This window comes from Lingula anatina, chromosome 6, assembly GCF_051362555.1.
Source record: "Lingula anatina isolate TDL-2025a chromosome 6, LinAna3.0, whole genome shotgun sequence".
Lineage (NCBI taxonomy): Eukaryota > Metazoa > Brachiopoda > Lingulata > Lingulida > Lingulidae > Lingula > Lingula anatina.
The window spans coordinates 2,886,065-2,905,199 of record NC_141772.1 but is presented as its reverse complement, the minus strand read 5'-3'; the positions used below and the strand labels follow the sequence as shown (position 1 = coordinate 2,905,199).

The following is a 19,135-nucleotide window of genomic DNA, read 5'->3' as shown; positions in this document are numbered from 1 at the left end:
TAGTTTAAATCTACAGACTGCAAGAAAAACCATTCAGTTCAAGATGGATCAATTCACTAGGAGAAATTCCCTGAAACATTGAAGCAGACACATCCATATTCATGCCATCAGGCACTGGGAACCGACTGCCAGCAGACAATACAACTTCTCAGCACCAGGGAAATCAGACTTGCATGTAAACAACTGGGAAGTGATATCTTCAAAGATATCATTTCCATTTCTGCTTGCATTTATTCATATTTTTATCAATTCCTAGTTATTGCTTGTTACAGTGAGCAGCTGAGCACCTTTGAAAATTGATCCACCGAATAAATCAATATTAATTGGTGCAATAATTCAAGTCAACAACAGAGTTTTAAAAATTGACATAGTTTTGATAAAATAGTGAAAGAGAGAATCAGGAAACAAATATTGGCATGCACAATTCAAAACTGCTTGATTTTATTGTCACTTTCAAGCTTGACGTTTTCCACAGCACAATCTCCAGTGATTGGCCGATTGTCCGCGTTGTGGTCACTCACATGGTGTGCACCAGGACATTAATCACCTGAAGACAAATACCCAAGTTTACATTGTTCAACCACCAACCTGACAAACTTGAGATAAAAGACAACAACAACATACAAACAATCATTATCCTGCGTTGAAAGGACAAACTTTGGCATGACCAAATAGTCTACGACGACGGATTACAAATACCCCAATTTAATCTGACTAAGGATGAAATAATTCTAAATCTGCCAGACTGACGATGTCTGATTGTAAACCTGTTCAAATACGACTACCGATGAAATAATTCCAACTCTGCCAGTTCTACTGCAATTACCATTACCCTCAACAGTTGGCATTTCCCAATGAAAATAAAAAATTCTCCAGACTCTTTCACTCCCTAATGTGTTTCCTCTGCCTCGCCACGATAACCCACTTTAATTGACAGCAGTGTTGTAATTTACATCCATAATATTTGTGACATCTGCAAAGGGACTAGGAATCAAAGTCGGACCAATTCACACAGTTTTCCCCTACTTCGGTCTGTCCCATTGTTTTCATGGTGTAGGGATGTTGAAAGTCATATTGATTTCATTACAATATACAAAGTTCAAAGCTCCGTCCTGATGGTGTTGCATTACCCCATGCAGAAATCTGCTCCGATTAGCATTACTTCATTACTACTGGGCAATCTTTTGTTGAAAACAATCTATACCATGTTGGCAATGATTTGTTATACCAGAGGTAATTCAAGGCTCTGTAAATCCACACAGGGACAAGGCATATGGACAAGAGAACAACTTCTGATGAATTACAGAAAATCTCACAACCTTGCCCTACACTTGGATTAACAGGGTACCTTCCATAATGATAATGGCAGAAACATGAGCAAGATCAAAACTGGTTTCAGAACAAAATGCAGAACGAGAAATCAATGTGAACAGGGCCAGCGCGATGGCTGTTGGAGATAGTTGTTTCGCTTTCATTTTTTCTTCTCTTCTGTTACAATGTAGGTGTGATTATTGGATTATCTTCAACACTAGAATATTCATCCTGCTGGCTTTTTGGCTCCGATAATGGAATACTCCAGAGAATGAAATCCCAGGAATGAGATATATTGGAAGATGGAAGTCCCAATGCTTCTGTATTTGTATAAAGATTTCTATCTTGTACAAATCCAGCAAATGAAACCAGGTTTTGATTTTTTTATTGCAGATATTTTCATGATTGAATCTAACATTTATATTTCATATATTTCTTAAAACATTCTATGATGCATTTACACCATTATAATTATCCTCCCAACTATTACTAAAAATTCATCATTATCACAAAATAAAACTGTGAAATTAATCAAATTTTAAATCCAACTGGGAATTCTCAGTTATAAAAGCTGCAATAATGTAATCATTAAGATATATTTGATATGATGAAATGAATTGCAAGCAGACAATCACTTTTCTATTTTGAGAAAAGTTCCATTATTCACCTGCCAATTTAACTTCCCAGACAAGAAAAAAAGATATATTGGCTTTCATTATTGAGCTAACACATTAAATGAAGTCTAAACTCACAGTTACAACTTTGCCTTTTTTTAAAGAGGGACGATTTCTATGTGAAAACAAAACACCTAAACAAGCTCAATCATCAACAATCAAACTTCAAAACAGATCTCAGTTTCACTCAGAAAAAAAAACTCCATTTAGCCCACTGAAAATAAAATTCCCGATTTTGAAAGCAGTCCTACCAACTTTTCCAGTTAAAGATACAACAGAGCAGATTACAGACATATAGAGTGTCATCTTTCATATCACGCTAAGTACATAACTCAGTAGCTAACAATCTGCTGGGAAATGACGGATCAATTTCCTCGCTTCTGGTTGGCTGATCACTATTAAAATTGAACATCCCATTCAGAATGAGCAAACATACACATGCTCTTAGACCAGGCTAATGTATCATATTATTACCCAATGTAACCTTATCAGTAAAGGCTATTCACCTTAGAAAATGAAAAATGAACAAAATGTTCTCAATTTTTTGTTATATTTTTAAAAGTTACCTTCGTTATAACTTATTAGTGTCATAGAAAAACAAAACTCCAAACAAAACATGCTTGTGTTTTTACCTGCAGCACAGCAAAGCACCACTGGGTGTTGGATATTTTGACCCATCACTTGTAATGTCACTAGTTATTAACAGTATGGGGAGATTTGGGGGGGGGGGTCAGCTCCAATCATTTTCACCTCTTTTCTTTGCGATCCCCATTTGTGACAGAACGCAGTTCACAGCTCAGTGGGAGACCCACCGATCAGATGACATCAACCATACTAGTCCAGGGAAGGTTTAAGCTCCTGTATATGGGTAATGCTAAGAGCAATGCTGCTCGGTGGGAGTGCTAACATTTGAAAGCAAATAAAAGCAAGGAAGCAGTTCCGTAATTTGTGTGTTTGGAGAGATTTGTCGTATTTTCCTTTCCTCATAGTATGCCTTTCACTCTTTATCTATTGACAGATTTGGAAAACATAGAATCATTCCACCAGGACACAGATATCCTTAGTTTGAAACACTAGGATCTACAAAAAAAATCCCATGGAAATTGTCCCGTGCAATCCCATGATGCACCTCAGGTGCTTGATTGCGGCCATCAGTGCAGGTTGAACTAGATTTCATCTGGTAATTACACGAGATTCCTGGAGTCAGGGTTCTGTGGCTGCTGGCACCACTAGCGCCAGGACAATTACTAACAGAATTTAGCAAAGTAGATTTTCTAGAGCTGCCATATTTACTCCATGCCCAAGAGGAAGGATGGAGAAAAGTTTAACAAAGTTTGCAACAGTAATAGGACGCTGAGGGTATCCACTGGGAAATCACATAAATGTTACAGGAGTTTTTTTACTATGTCCCGCTTTCACCCATCCCCAACTTCATCAAGAGTGCACAAGAGAACGGCTTCTTACACACAGGAAATTAGAAGAAAGCAATCTTAGACAGGCTCAATTGACTGGATTGAATTAATCAGGCAAAACTTAAGCTGAATTTCTTCATCCTTTTTCCATACTAACTTAATGGACTGAAATTGCATGTAAATTACTGCTGGTGGGATCTTTCTAAAGTTAAAAATGTTACAAGCTCAGCTGTGCAATTGAGATTATTTCCTTCATAACTTGGTTTCCCGTGACTTTGATTATCCCCAAGATTGCTAATTTTAAATTGAAAGAGACAGATCAACTGATCTAAATTAATTTAATCTTTTTTTCTTTAATTATGTTTTGCTCATGAAAAAATTTCAAATGTGACAATCAGCAGAGAGACACAGGAAGTAAGAAGTGCACTGTGGGATATCAACAGCACAAAATACAGGCTTTACAAAAACCAAGATTCATCTAACTTGCATTAAATCACCGCAACTGACTTAATTAATATTTTTTCTTATTCAACTGAACAAACACCCCCTCCTTTTTCTTTTGGGAGCTAAGGGGGAAAAGAATCGAACCCTACCTTGAGCAGATGACCAGTACTTGTGCCCAGGAAGGCCACAGTGTAGTTATATGTAATGGACACCACGACAGCTGTGACTGCAGTTGACGGTAGAGTTATCACCGCAGTGGACTGCAGAGGAATATTCCCTCCTATCGGGTAGTTAAAGTCATGGGTTCCACAATAGTCATCTCCTATTGGCAGTGTCTGCTGGGAAAAATATAATAGAAATTAATGAAACATATTCATATATGATCTAGTTTTAAACCACTGACATTTTTAAAGGAGTCTGCCACAAACAGGTCCTAGCGCTTTCGCAAAGCCACAAAACTTCTGTTTACAAATGCCCCTTTAATCAGTGTGTGCAGGTGATGTGGAAGTTGATCAAGACTTAAAGATAAATTAACAGATCTGTACACACCAAGTTCACGTAAGTTTGGTTTGTAACTGCAAGTACATGTGCATGTGTGTGCAAGCATGCCATGTTTCGAAAGGTACACCTAACGATACCATTACATCCTATACTCACAGCCTCTGTGCACCCCTGCCTGCTGGCAAAATGATCTGGTCCGATATTCCCCAAACCCCTGAAACACTCCTGTATATTCTGTGTTACAATTCGGACGACTTCCCTCATAGGGTAGACACACACAGCAGAGTTGGCCAGTGTCTCATTGGAATTCTGTTTCCCTACAGCGAAAGTAACGTACAGCACATCTTCCGTTGGTGGGATAGAGAGGCTCTCCGCCAAATCAGGACCCGACTTGGCCAGATACGCTGCCTGGGCGATGTTGTAGTCCGTACCCGATTTGTTACAAACCAGAGGCACTTCAGCGTAGGAAAAGAAATGCACATCCTTTTCACAAATTCTGGCCAGTTTGGTGACAAACTTCCGAGATCCTGTTGCTTCTCGCTGGACGGTGATGAAATAGGCAAAGCCACCTGTGCTGAAGCCATGGATATATTTGATGAAGAATGAAGTGGTGTGAAGTTCATCTATTCGCATTTCGGATTTCCCTCGGAGAACATCGGTAAAAGTCAAGTCGTAGGTCTCAATGTTACGACTGCTTATTGCGGGTATAAGTTTCTTATAGGCATCCACAGTTCCGTAGGTTGTGCGAGTGGCACCAATGAAGAGGACCTTTTTTGAGCTATCATCAGGTGATGGCGCTATGAAAATCACCGTGGACGATGTACTGTCATGGGGTACCATGGGCGTGTAAATGTTCGTGTCTAATTCCGTAATATCATCTAGGCTCCTTTTCTCACACAGACCCTGGTACAGATTTGTACACAAAATCAACCGGCGTTGGTCATAATACACAACCATGGCCTTTGGAACGAAATCTGTCATCGTTTTAGTAAAATCACATTGTAGCGAAGGTGGCAAAGGACAATCTGGGCTATCCTCTTTGGGTCCAAGCACCACGCTCTGTTCTAGCGCCAATGTTGACGATAGTTTATAAAGTTTATTTTTCCCAGCTAAATAAACACTACCAGTGTCCCGATCCAACTCCAGTTTGTAAAAATTCCCATTGTTTGAGGAGTCACTGTAAGTATTGGTCACATAAGTGGCTTTGGCAACAAATACGAAGTTGCATAGAATAAAAATGGTGGCAAAATAAGGTAAAATGGCCTCCATCCTGACGCTCCTTGGAATGTTAAGTTCCTTCATTGTTTTTCATTCTTTGACCTGCAAAGGGAAGAAAAAAAGAAAAATTAACCAAAGAGCGAATTGTAATCCACCTCAGATCTCATTAAGATGCACATTTTTTTCATAGTTCAAAGCAAATTCCAGACAATGGTTCATATTTTCAGAATGCATCCCTTAACCTTGTGCACATCTCAAGAGGCCTTTTTCTATATATTCTCCCAGAACAAACGGATTAATTAATTTGATAATTAATTATGCCCAGAGCAGAAGGGGGAATCAATAATAAAATCTGAATCAAAGCTTCAAATACAGTCTTCTTGCTCTGGGAGCCCTGAGCACCCAGACACAGACATAATGAATAGCCCACCATCAAAAGGAACTTCAAAGAAATTAATTAAGAAGTCGACTGGAAAAAACGGACTCCAAAGCTGCTGCAGAATAAAATCAGAATTCATTAATACTCTTTTCCTCTCTTTGTAATGACAATTAAGGCAGGCCCCCTCTGTACTCCTTTCTGTTTTCTTGATAAACCTATGATCTTAAGTACTGGTAATAACTTTTTTTTTCATGCCAGGCATTTATTCCGAGTCTATGGTGAAGCTGCACATTTCTTTTCCCTAACTTGTTTGTCCCCCTTTCTCTCCTTCTGAAACTATCTCCAATAGCTGCAATTAGTTCAGCTTTCCCCAAATACAGCCCATTCCAGCTATTGATCAGCTTTTAAAAAGTTGTATTTCAGAATAATACCATATCAAAACATGCCACACTCTTAAAACCACCCACAGTATTCGATCAGAAGTTATAGATCTTCCTTCTAAAATAACAAGTATTAACAAAGCTCACCATTTCTCAGAAGCTGAACTAGAATGAGATATGTGTGTACACCTGGATAGTGCTGGCAATAATATATTGCCTTTTTTCTTTCTTCATGCATTATTTGGCTGGCCTGGAGATGTTATCAAATCCTCAGTTTAAAGCTTACTTACTTGGTGTCAGATCTTTTACATTTTAGCACTACATACCCCAAAAAGATATTCAATTTACAAAAATAACTGGAATGTGTCATCAACCTCCCCTGTCTGTTTTCTTAGAAAAATCATTAAGTGTTCTACACGCTAATTGAAACGAGTACATTAGTTTCACCTTTCCCAGGTAATTAATTGTTCTCCACTACTTGCATTATGAATGTGTAGCTACTGAGAAGACCCATAAAACATAGCAAGATGCCATCATAAAAATCACCCACATTTCACTGAACTTGATGTGTCTAAAAAAAAAAAAAAAACAATACCCAAACACACACTTATGTACGTATCTGCAGTCAGTCCAATCCGCCATTCTCTCCTGCCATTGCAAAGAGAGATTTATCCTCTTTGTGAATCTAAAAGCCATCTTTTGCCACCAGGGACCCGCAGAATGACTATAGAACAATACGGCACCATTAAGTGCTGCAAGCTTGTAATAATACACATCATTCATGTGCACATTGCTACACACGATTTTGCCGATACCGCCGTACCTTAAGGTTTTGTTGCACACCAACTGTACATCAATTACTCTTGTTTCACAGATGTAAATTCAACAGTTAACATGTTTGACACTTATCTCTGATCATACTTTGTGGACAAAACGGAGGACAATTGTACCTTGAAAATGTGTTTACAAAAAGAAGAGATATCATTTTAGATTTGCAATAACGCAGACACACTGGCAGTAAGGAAGCATAAATATGCTTGGAGTGGCTAAATAACATGCCCTTGAACGTTCTTGGGTCTCTGAATGCTTTCTGTTCCGCAGGATGCGATTATTTCTGCTACAGTGACCTTTCTTCTTGCAAGAAATGACTTCGTTTGGTCTGACATTCATTTTAATGGTGAGGTTGAAGTTATGTCATGTTCGCTTCATTCATGTACAGTCAAGTTACTTGCTGGTTAGGTCAACCGATTAGGTGCTACCCATCTGAAATGAAGATTCGCTTACAATAGGATAATTATCCTAGTTCTTCCCACGGTCGTTCGGAGTTAAATAAGTTTGTGCACCAGTGTACCTTTGAAAATATGACTCTCCCCAAAAATATTCTGCCAGAAAAAAGTCACAATTTTGCAGCTAAACAGTTCATACATATGAGAGACAACATTCAAAAAAGCTATTTTTACCATTTGTAAGGCATGGCAAGAAGGGACCTTAAACTCTGAAATGTTCAGAAACAACTATCATGAATTAAAAGTCAACAATGTACCTGTTCGGAATTTTGCTGATCTTCTCCAAAAACATCCAGCCAATTACATGTATTCCAAGACAAGAAGATCACATACCACCTTATTTGAAGGGTGCTAGGTGTACCTCTGGGTGGATAGAAGGGGCATATGAACTTCCCACATTACTGTCATCATTGTCATAAATCTCAAACACCTGTATGCTTCATAATGAGTAACTAACAAGATCCTAATCTCTGTACTCATGTATAATGAAGATGAAACTTCACTTTATCAGATACCAAATGCCCCCCCCCCCCCTACTTGTTATCCGAGGGGTACACCAGAACACAGGTATCACTTTCTCAATATAAATTTCTCACATAGAAATGATTAATTAGCGGGCTTAGTAAGGTATTAATTAAATATAAGGCATGATGACTTGTGGGGTCCATTTTGAGGACCTTAGTGTGCAAAGCCATGTTGATGTGGATGTTCACGAGGGGTGTGATAGCAGGGTTTTAGTTATGGGTCTCAGGGTGCATTGCTTTGGGTGGGGGTGGGTGGTTTGGAGTGAGAAATGAAATATTTTGACAAGTGATAGAAAAGTTGCTGGAATATCTTATATTTAATTTTAATAGATTACATCCAGACCATTTATGTGGAATTTATCATACTAGTATTACCCAGGCAATTGTTAGCATTTTCAACAGGAGTTTCTTTATCTGAAAAATGGATAGCACCATTCCATCTAAGCTCTAGTGAAATAGGGTCCTGAGGTCTTTACATTGTAAGTTGTCACTGTACATACTGATGATGGGGTGATTGTATCGACAGTGCCTTATAGTCCACTAACGACCTGAATTGTCTTCAAGTCCTGCCTAATTAGTACCTTGGAACTAAGGAGATAAAATATGAATATTATGTTCTTGTACAAAAGCATTAAAAGGAGTAATCATTTGCATTAACTTTATCTGAGATGTGACACACATTAAAACAGTGGCAAAACATCGTGTTATGCAGCAAGTGGGTCCCTGAACTTCAGTGACGAAATAGCTGCTCCCAGACAAATAAGTTGCTTTAAAATTGAGAATTCTATTTCTGATCTTAAAGTAAAAACAAGGTGTACTTGTGTTTTGTAATATTAGGAGATAACACGTAGAAATCCCTCAAGTGCTTATCTTAAAATTGATGTTCTTCTTAATGTCCTTATCAATATGAATTTAGTCACTCATCCAATAATATCAGAATCCTCACAAATGCATTCTCACTAGAAAATGCATTTCAGCATTAACTATTCAGTCCCATATAGACAAAGGCAATACAGTCAAAACGCATGCCTTGAGATGAAGACAAAATGGCCATTACAAAATGACGCAACTGACTACAAGTCCTTCAAAAGAAAATTATACAATTTCTTTGGGAAATGGCTACTTTGCGTGTTTCAGTGTGAACTGTAATGAAAGACCTTTCTCTCTTCCCTCCTCTTCAGGCACATTAACAAAATGTTTCCCCAAAGTATGAGGAGCCAAATTTTATAGTCATTTACCCTTAACTGTTAAAGTTAAGTATGTACTAAAATGGTGGCAAGAAGGCCATAAAAGAGGGGGGAGCAGAAAGAGGGTCTGATACCAATAGATAAGCACTTTCAAGATATTTTAAAAACATTAATTGAAAAAATTCATTTAAAAAATATCAAAAATTAATCAATAAATCAACTGGGGCTTACCCCTTTTGTATCTCATTTTCCAAAAGACTTGGCCAATAGCCCTGGACAAGGAAATACGATTAAACAGTCCGAATTTGTCCACATCATAGTTACAAATACATATGCTTAGCCAATCCACAGGGACTTCATAATCTTCCGTTCACCAAGCCATGAAACACTGACACGTCCCCTGTTGGCGCGGAATGTCCCCAAATGACTTGTCACATCTGCAACGTAATGCTCACCTGACGCCATTGAGCCTTCACCGTGATCAATCTTACATGCTTGCTTACCCATCAGCCTTTCTACCTCGCCGTATCTAGATCAGGAAGTTGCTAGTTCTGCTGGGGATGTCGACATTTAGAACAACATACAAATGGCTTACGAGTGCCATTCTCAAAGGACCACGCGATCACTACATTCAGTTAACTACCACCTAACTTTACTAGCACATCACACAACGGTAAATTACCAGCTAGAAGAACTAAAATTGGGAAACTTTCACATTAAACCACATATTGTTCAGCTCAGAAAATTTTCATAACCTTTTTTCAACTATATATACATGTAAAATTTTGTTGCATAAATGTAAAATGGTTGCACTTTAGCGACAAGAAATGGCAGGGTTGAGAAAATGGAAACTTTATTACCAGTGACATTTTCATCACTAAGAGAGGGCATCAAATTCATCAGAAAAAGACCAACATGACTAAAATTGTCGTCATATCACGCGTTGCAAGTAAACTGCAGATCTATCCACCTAACTCGTGTCACAGATGCAAGTTCCAAATCTCCCTCACCTCTTACTAGTACCTAGAACCCAATATGCACAGCTATTTGATCCTGTCTTATAAAACAGGTAATAATAAATGACTCCATCATGCAACAGACAACCTGAATCGTGGACAGATATTCCGTAAATGATAATTTCAACTTAATCGCAAAGGTGTATGATAATGTTATATGGATGGGTGTTTCAAATTGTCCAATTGACAGGTAAAGTGTGTATAACATGCAAAGGCATTTTTAACAGGCATTGAAAAACACATATTGAGAGAGAGAGAGAGAGAGAGAGAGAGAGAGAGAGAGAGAGAGATCAACCAATTTAATCTCAACCACAACTGCCTATAAATTCTACACAGCATTCACAAATCCCCATTTTCAACCAACAAGACATCTGTCAACAGAATCATCGATACTGTGACTAAAAGATTAAACATCATTTTTAGATATCAACCTATAAAGATACCTACAATCCTAAGACCTATTAATCGCAATATTTGTGAATCCGAAGCAGGACTGCGCACTGATACAGTCATTATCTCCGATATAAATCTCCATCCTCGATATGCCACAGCATTCCAACTCCTCACAGACCTTCAATACTATCTAGTCAATAACCCACTGTTCAAATGCTGCTAAATGGTCATCATAATGCTACTTAATGGGACTGCATATATATATCAGATCTATTATAAGCCAATGTTAGCTTGATTCTTCACATTAAAGTGTATTGACTACACTGTTAAACTGATACTCATTGTGTATCTTAGATTTTTTTATTTTTTTTTTTGGAGAATCCCAATCTGGCCATCTGTCTAGAATTGGCAATCATAATAATAACAACTTTTAAGCAAAAATTCTAAAATGGTCTAACGAGCCTGATAACATAGCACACCATCTTACATCCATCGACTTCCTGCTTCATATTAATATAAAAATAAGAATAATTTTTTGAAGTCATATCTGCTGACATTCAGCCGCTCACCTGTTGTCTTCCCTAGCTAAATACAACCCAGCACAGTGCCATACCCAGGTAACCTATGAACTCAGCACAATCCGTGGGGCTCAAGATGCATTCCCACCATCAACATCATCAGATTACAATGACAAAAGACCCTCTGTCACCATGCAATCCCCCCTACTACCACATCAGTCCACCGTGAAAGATTAACACCAAATTGCATGCTCACCTGGTACTAAATTTTTATCAGATGACATAAATAATTAAAGTCCTTATCATTATAATTTGTGTAAAGGATAATTTGACCAAAATAAACTGTTGGTTTAACAAAGGCAGAAGAAAAAGATATTAATTGTTTATCACTGTCTTTCCTAAAGCATGGAAATCCTCTCTTAAGGATGATGCCTTAGCTATTGATATTGCTTGATGAAAAAAGATAAGAGAAGAAATTGAGGCATGCCATCAGAGATAAAATGAGAAAGACATTTGTCTTAATGAGGAAAACAAGACAGGGGGTGAAGGGAAAAACTCTTTGAATTAGAAAATTGTACAGTACCTTGAAAATTTTGATATGTGTACATATACTCTTCAGCACTTTCTCCACAAATACACCACTCCGGTTTCAATGGTGCAAATGTTTCACCTTATCAACTGTGAGTTGATGAAAAATATTTATTTCTTAAATTTTCCTATGAGCCGCACCACACTGTAAACGTTGAGCAAATGATCTGTAAGCGAGAATGTATGCTCTTCTGGGAGGTAGGCTTTATCATTAATGTTTACTGACCTTAAAAGAGCACCTTGACTCAAAACCACAAGCATCACATGTCAAACATGACTTTTTTCTTTCTCTCCCCCCCCATTCTATGTAGGCCCCCTCCATTGTGCACTGTTAAAAGCCCCACTTAATCTGTCAACTCTGAATACTGTCACATAGATGAGAACAGATTGGGGCATTGAGGTGACAAGTATCATTTTTGTCACATCACGATAAATGACAAATTGAAGGCGCCAGGGGAATCATGGCGGTATTCAACGAATTCAGAAGCCATTAAAATCAAATATCTATAATTCGTCTGAAAACAACCAAAGTTCAAAGTGTGGTACAGGTGGCGTTGGTCTGAAACAGGCTATTTATGACATTCAGCATGCCATAACTAATAAAATAAATGGTGCTATTGTGTAAATGGAACTGATAAATTGCCTTCATAAAATGCATACATTTGCGTCATATCTCATAACTGGAGCCAGTCAATAAAATTAATCAAATATCACAGTAATTGCTATATATAGGCATCAGCAATACATTATTATCATTACAAAAGGCACAAATTACCAATTATTGCCTAACCTTTTCTTAACCTCGGTGGATAATCTTCTAATATATCCTTTCCACACCCTAACATACCCAGTATCAAGTTAATGATATCTTCCAAATTACAAATCAATATCTTCAGTTTCCCCGAGCAAATTTACTCGGGTATAATTAGCCTATTTCAGTAAACTGAAGACTCTGTCATAAAACAAGGCTCTGATAAACAACACCAAGTTCAATCTAAATAAAAGCATTATGGTTAAGTGTAATCAAACCAGTGTGTGCACAGCATGTCTCAGTGAACAGTTTCAATGTTCATGGGGCCTGGAATATAACTTATTTTTCAATGTTGTGCAAGTACCTATGCGATAAGAACTGATGATGTACGAAAAAAAGAATAAAACAGATTAAAAGATCTTTTAAGATCACTGATGTACAATGACCTTCAAAGATATATGTATGTCACTGATGTGCACTATGACACATCAAGGTCACTGGTCTGTGTGTGTGTGTGTGTGTGTGTGAATGTGTGTTCAATGACCTAGATAGATCTTCCAAGGTCACTGGTGTCCACAGTGGTGTGACCAACATACCCCACTTCTATCTTCCATCCACAATACAGCTGAGACAAACAATCATAATCCAATATCAAAGTCTGGGTTGTCTTGCATTTTCTCTTGTAATCGCTGCTAAAAATGCTCTCACTGCAGAGTCATTAGTCACAAGCATGACAGAGAGATCTGTGGTCTCACCACATCAATGTGTGGTCAGTTATAGTGCTCTGTCCTGGAGCTCAGTCATCCTTGGTGACAGCTTGATATCGAAAGTGACCGCCATCCAATTGTTGACTTAGCATGATGCCACATACTAGTTATCAACTATCGGGTTCATTTCTGGACTCAAAAAGTTTCCCTCTGATGACGAGGTGACAGTAGTATGCAATATTTATTGATTATAAGGTCAAACTAGGAACTTCCCACCCTGATGACAAATACTATATGCTGTAACTCTCCGGACTTTCTCACACCCGACCCCTATTCAAACACCACTACTATACACCTTCTGCATGCCTGTCTTATCAACAAGTACTTACTTCCCACCATAGCTCAAGTTGGCTATTCTTGTCACCCGAAATCCAACTGAGAACTACCTACACTAGCCTGAGCCTGACATAACAACATGCCACAGCCGTGAATACAACATAAATTGAATGGGCTCATTCAATCCCCTGTCACGTTGGGCTAACTTTTGACTGCTGGGAATAGAGAAAAAACTTTGGCCCAGTGGTGGGGCATCGTTGAGAATGGGCCAATAATATTTTTGTTTTCTGAGAGACTCAGACTGCAAGGCGAGTTCGGTCTAACAGGGTCATAGCATTTTGAAACTACACCCCCCCCCCCCCCCCATAAAAAAAATCAATGACCATACCCAAATACCCAGTGTCCTCCGTGACTCAGGGCGTTACTGCAAATTTTTTATCACAGAAGCAATCTGAGTAAAAAAAATAGCAAATAGAAAGTTTCCAGCATCCTCTAAAACTCACGGTGAACCACCATTATTCTTAGGTAAGGCCACACTTTTTTATTTTTATGGATGACATCCTCTGGGTACCCCAAAATCGGTGCGAGAGGGCGAAAAAAAAAAAAAAAACAGTCCAAAAAAAAAACGCGCGCAGGTGGCCTGTCAGGTGGCCTGTCCGACCTTCAGCCCACCAAATACCTCGACGCCCTTGTCGACCCTTTTTTCGCTACAGAAAACCTGGTATTAATGTGCTGCTTTATACAGAATGTCACAGAAATGTTTCGGCCGCCGCCAGCCTTTCGCACAATTGTAAAAAGGTGATATCTCCATGCCCAATATCAATGGCATACCAATCCAAAACGATGGCGCCCGTTCTCTTTATGACTTTTATTGTTGTGTAATTTGAAAGTAATCCTAGAGATGAATTTGACAGCAAAGTGGCCGCATTTCCACGTGGCGAAAATACGCATGCGCAGAAAGCTCATTTCCTTGCAAATTCAATAACAACGTTTGCGACAACCGACTTCGTTGGGGGCTGGGGGGGGGGGGGGGCTTTTTTTTTTTTTTTTTTTTTGGAGAACGGGCGAAAATCCGTGCGCGCGCAGGATGTCATCCATAAAATTAAAAAAGTGTGGCCTAAGTTAACTCTTCAGATGAGTTTAACAAAATGTTGGTCTACCAGGACAATTCACCCAGAGATCACTCGATGCAGGTTCAATTATACTCATTGTAGAAGGTCTGATATTACAACTGTGTGTTCCTCCCACATGTTCAGTTGTATCCACCAAGCATGCAAATCTGTAATCTGGGGGAATTGTCAATCTTTTCTGGTTAAACTGTGTGGAAACATGGAATACTCAAATTTGAGATCTGATGTGAAGGTAGTTCACTTAAAGTTCATGATTTGGAAGCAGAGGAGAGTCACAGCTGTTTAAGGAAATTGGTGTCATCTATCAATACATAGGCACAATTAGAGCCTCACTGATTTCATCATAGAGTCTCTTCTTTTCAGACAATAGCACAAATTTGCATTAAATTAAGCTACTCAATTTTAAAATTACCACATTCTTGGTATTTTTCTTTCTGAGTGTACCTTTTCTTTTCTTCTTTAGAGAAAAAGCCATATTAGTAGCACTGCAAGATAAAGAATCCATAGCTCTGTCCTGCTGGTGTTGCATTACTCCATGCAGAGACCTGTTCCAGGTGATTACTACTGACTACATACAAGTACATTACTACAGCTCAATCTTTTATTTCTAGCAATCTTTCACATGAAAACTTGTTATACCAGAGGTAATACAAGACTTTGTTGATAAAACAATTAATTTTTCCTGAAAGCTCTGTGCTGGAGGGTACCTTCCAGTTTTTCTAATCAGGTATACAACACACCTGCCATTAAACAGTGGTGGTATTTCCTGTGGCCCAAATTCCTCATGGAGGTGTCGGTAAACATGAAAGACGAGCAATACCACTCTATCACTGATAGTACAAACAAGATACCTTCTAAACTCAGATCATCTTTTCCATTATCTCCATTGATACCAAAGCCTGGGGGGAAAGGTCACACCTTAATGGTCACTTAACACCTGACAGGTAAGGCGTGATTGACTGGTCAAGTTCAACTTCGGCTCCTTTTAAAGACTGGTCAGTGGAGAGGATGACCACAAATTAATTATTATTTAGCCAACAGAAAGTTAACTCTGGAAATCAACTGATTATGTTGAGAACTTGTCAGGAATCATTTAATGGACCTTGACCATGTATAAACAAAAATTATCTCTCTCTGAGTGTGTGTGTTTGTGTGTGTGTGTGTGTGTGCTTGTATGTATAGCTCTATCTGGACAGTAGTTTGGGTGGGGTAGAAGGAATTGTGACTCACTGAACACTATGAAGTGATCCTGTAATTTTAGAACAGGAGAGAGAATCAACACAGTAACTAAATCAATATATGCCATGGTACTGTCAAATAAAGACAATTTTACATTTAATAATTAAACACTAACTTATTCCTGGTTCACTAATAAAATTTTGGTAATTTCACTAGACAAGTTCTAATATTTCTTGCCCATATAATTTTTTTCTTTATGGATTCATAAGGTATATGATATCAAAGCGGACTGAGTTTTTTAAAAATTTATATATACTTTCCTCGTGCTTGCAAATTGGCAAACAATATAGGCGTCTATGAGGCGATTATCGTACTGATTCAGTGTGTAATTATTACGTGATATATGTCATTACTCAACCCTAACCACAATGATACACTTGATCTTGTTGCTAAAAGCAGTGGGTATACTTATCCAGGAAAACGGATACACTTTAAGTGAGAATAATAGAGCAAATGTGGCTCCACACTTATACATTATGATTATATTCAATATTGATCATAATAAGAGCCCAGTAATCCTTTACACTAAACTGGCATAAAAGGCATGAAGTAAAAGAGTCAAATATTGTTTCTAAAATTATTCAGCACATTATGCCAATATATCAATTTACTCCTCAAAAGGGTTAGTAAAGTTAATCATCATATCTTCAATCTTTTCTCAATTTATCCATTCAACATAAAATCACAAGTCAACCCCCTTCATGTTTTACTGCTAAATTCCTTAAGTTATCAACAGTATTAAACCATTATAACATCTGCACTATAAACTTTGTTTCACCCAAAATAATATTTATAGTTGCTATATGAGAAGATAGGAAGAAATTATTTGCTCGGTTCAATAATTGGTGGTGTTGGTGGCGAGAGCGGGAGTCACCCTGTGATGCTCGAGCAATAACACCTTGATAACCGAGCGGCGCGGTAAATTGTTAAAATACTGAGATGGATACTTGAGCGAGGTTGACAATTATTGAAGGTGGGGTCGCTAGGGAGACTCCCGACAGTATATGGCACTATAAATGAAATTATAGTCTTCGCCAATAATTTGTTATTAGGCATTCAGCAGCTTGCAAACTGCGATCCATTGTATAGTAACTGACTCTTTTGTCCCATTCCTTTAATCATTATTAACTCATAGATCATACAATGAACCAAAAATTGTTAGAAGAATATATAATCTTAGCGACTCATAAAAATGATACATTTTTTTTTTAAATAAAAAACATACCATCTTCTTTTGCCCAGTCCAAGTCATTACAGCACAGCTGAGAACTACTACAAGTTCACGATGTTCAATAACACGTCCCACAGGTGGACTTATTTCTCACCATTCCCACTACAAATCTACTTCAACTTTCTGTCTGCTCCGCTGAGCCGAGACCAGGAGAGAGACGGAATACTGTTAATCTCTTCTGTTCCCTCCCTGCTCTGCAACATATTGCCATAAATCTATACATAAAATGCCTGTCCATTGACTCAAAGAAGGGGATCTTTATGTATTTATTAAAGCAAAAATATATTCCCAAGAATGATCAACTTCAATTAGCCTAGAAAAAATGTTCTTTTCAGCCGATTACTACTGATCCATTTTTGGTACCTCTGAGTCTGCACTCTTGAAGGTTTAATTTATCCATAGAAGAACACCTCATTTTATGATATTGATGTATGAAAACAGCTCTTGGACATATTATAAAAGATGAGGATAGCGCAAAAATCAAGAGTAAGGTCTGTGAATGTTTTTATCTATTGGTAGGTGGTTGGATGGGGGGGGGGGGGGGGGGGGGGGGCTGGCTCAGGCTGGGGGGGGGGGGTGCTCAGGCTGGGGGGGGGGGGGGGGGGGTCACTGTAATGATTAACCTGTATTGGAAAAGTCTAGGAGTTAATTAACTTGAGGTTCTAATATTATGAGAGAAAGAGTTAATTACAGCCCCTGGATCCCACCTTGGACCCATTACATACAACAACAGGTCCAAGATCCCCTTGCAAATCAACAGGGCCTACTTGGGGTGTGTATAAATATGGAGTTTGAGATGATGAGAGATTCAATGTTTTTCTTTACTTTGATCTCTCCAGGTAGTGAAGCAGTGCATTCTCTGGGTCTCTTCAGTGCTCCACAGGTGTTGGGAATATTTAGTTGGGGTGAACAGGTCCCTGGTTTCTGAGCCCCTATCCACAGAGCTTGAGCACTGCTAAGTGCTTTATTGATTTATCTAGTTCATTCTCTGTGTACGTGTGTGTGTGTGTGTGTGTGTGTGGGGGGGGGGGGGGGCACATGTGTATGTCTGAATACATGTCTGTGTGAATATATGCGGCACCTAGATGTATTTAAATGTACATCTCCATGCATACTGTACATAAATGCATAAAAACCTGCACACAGAAACATGCTACCCCCCCCCACACACACACACACACACACTATATCAGCTTTTTACAGTTGCCTACTCCATCTTCCTATGGGACTGACAACACAGTTCTTTAGAGCATGGTACATGTCTCCTCACTCTCTAATGAAATTAGCCCAATCTATTCTAAGGTTTTTTAATGCCCACTATGTGCCACATTTTAGTGCATTAACACACTGGTCTAGGGTCAGTATAGCTATTAGGACATTTTTAAGTCCCATAGTCCAGTTCCATATTCAACAAATAATAATGAAGAATATGGGGGGGTCGATTACTCAGCTGGTGTAATCAACTTCGTAATAATTTTCTTTGGTATTAGCTGGAACTTTTTTACCATTATCATGCAGCGGAAACAAATTTATGGTTCCAAAGTGTTATGCAGAGTTCCCTGTATATCTGCATGCAGCATAAAAGAAAATAACACCATTACATTACACCCCATTTCCATAGATTTTTAGATCGATCTATCCCTGTGGGGAGTCTCACTAGATTACTGTCAGATTGGCCGGCTTAAGCGTCTGTCCCGCCTACTAAAAGCTGTAAGAGGGTAATTAACTATGGTGCTCGCTCAGCTGACTGCAATTTAGCGTGAACCCCCAGGGAGTTAGGTCAATCTAAATCTTAATCTTTAGATCGATCTAAATCTCTGGGAAAGCACCCTTATACTATGGTGATGCAATGATGCATACAATTTGCTTCACTCTCAAACCAACCTCATGTCAATTTTTTAAAAATTATT

The 19,135-nt window shown here is 38.5% G+C and overlaps 1 protein-coding gene across 6 annotated transcripts in view; it reads right to left on the bottom strand.

Annotated features, from left to right (window-relative positions):
• Window positions 1-19,135, bottom strand: part of LOC106180582 (plexin-A2) — a 92,814-nt gene that overhangs the window by 62,126 nt on the left and 11,553 nt on the right. For 3 of the 6 annotated variants that reach the window (XM_087015530.1, XM_087015532.1, XM_087015531.1), the window contains exons 2-3: window positions 4,499-5,662; window positions 3,991-4,179 (exon numbers count right to left, since the gene is read on the bottom strand). In XM_087015530.1, coding sequence (XP_086871656.1) covers window positions 3,991-4,179; window positions 4,499-5,644 — 1,335 coding nt within the window. In that variant the 5' untranslated portion in view covers window positions 5,645-5,662. Of the gene's footprint in view, window positions 1-3,990; window positions 4,180-4,498; window positions 5,663-7,862; window positions 8,006-11,294; window positions 11,470-19,135 lie in introns of those variants that run through there. The other 3 variants (XM_087015535.1, XM_087015533.1, XM_087015536.1) reach the window with 3 other exon arrangements.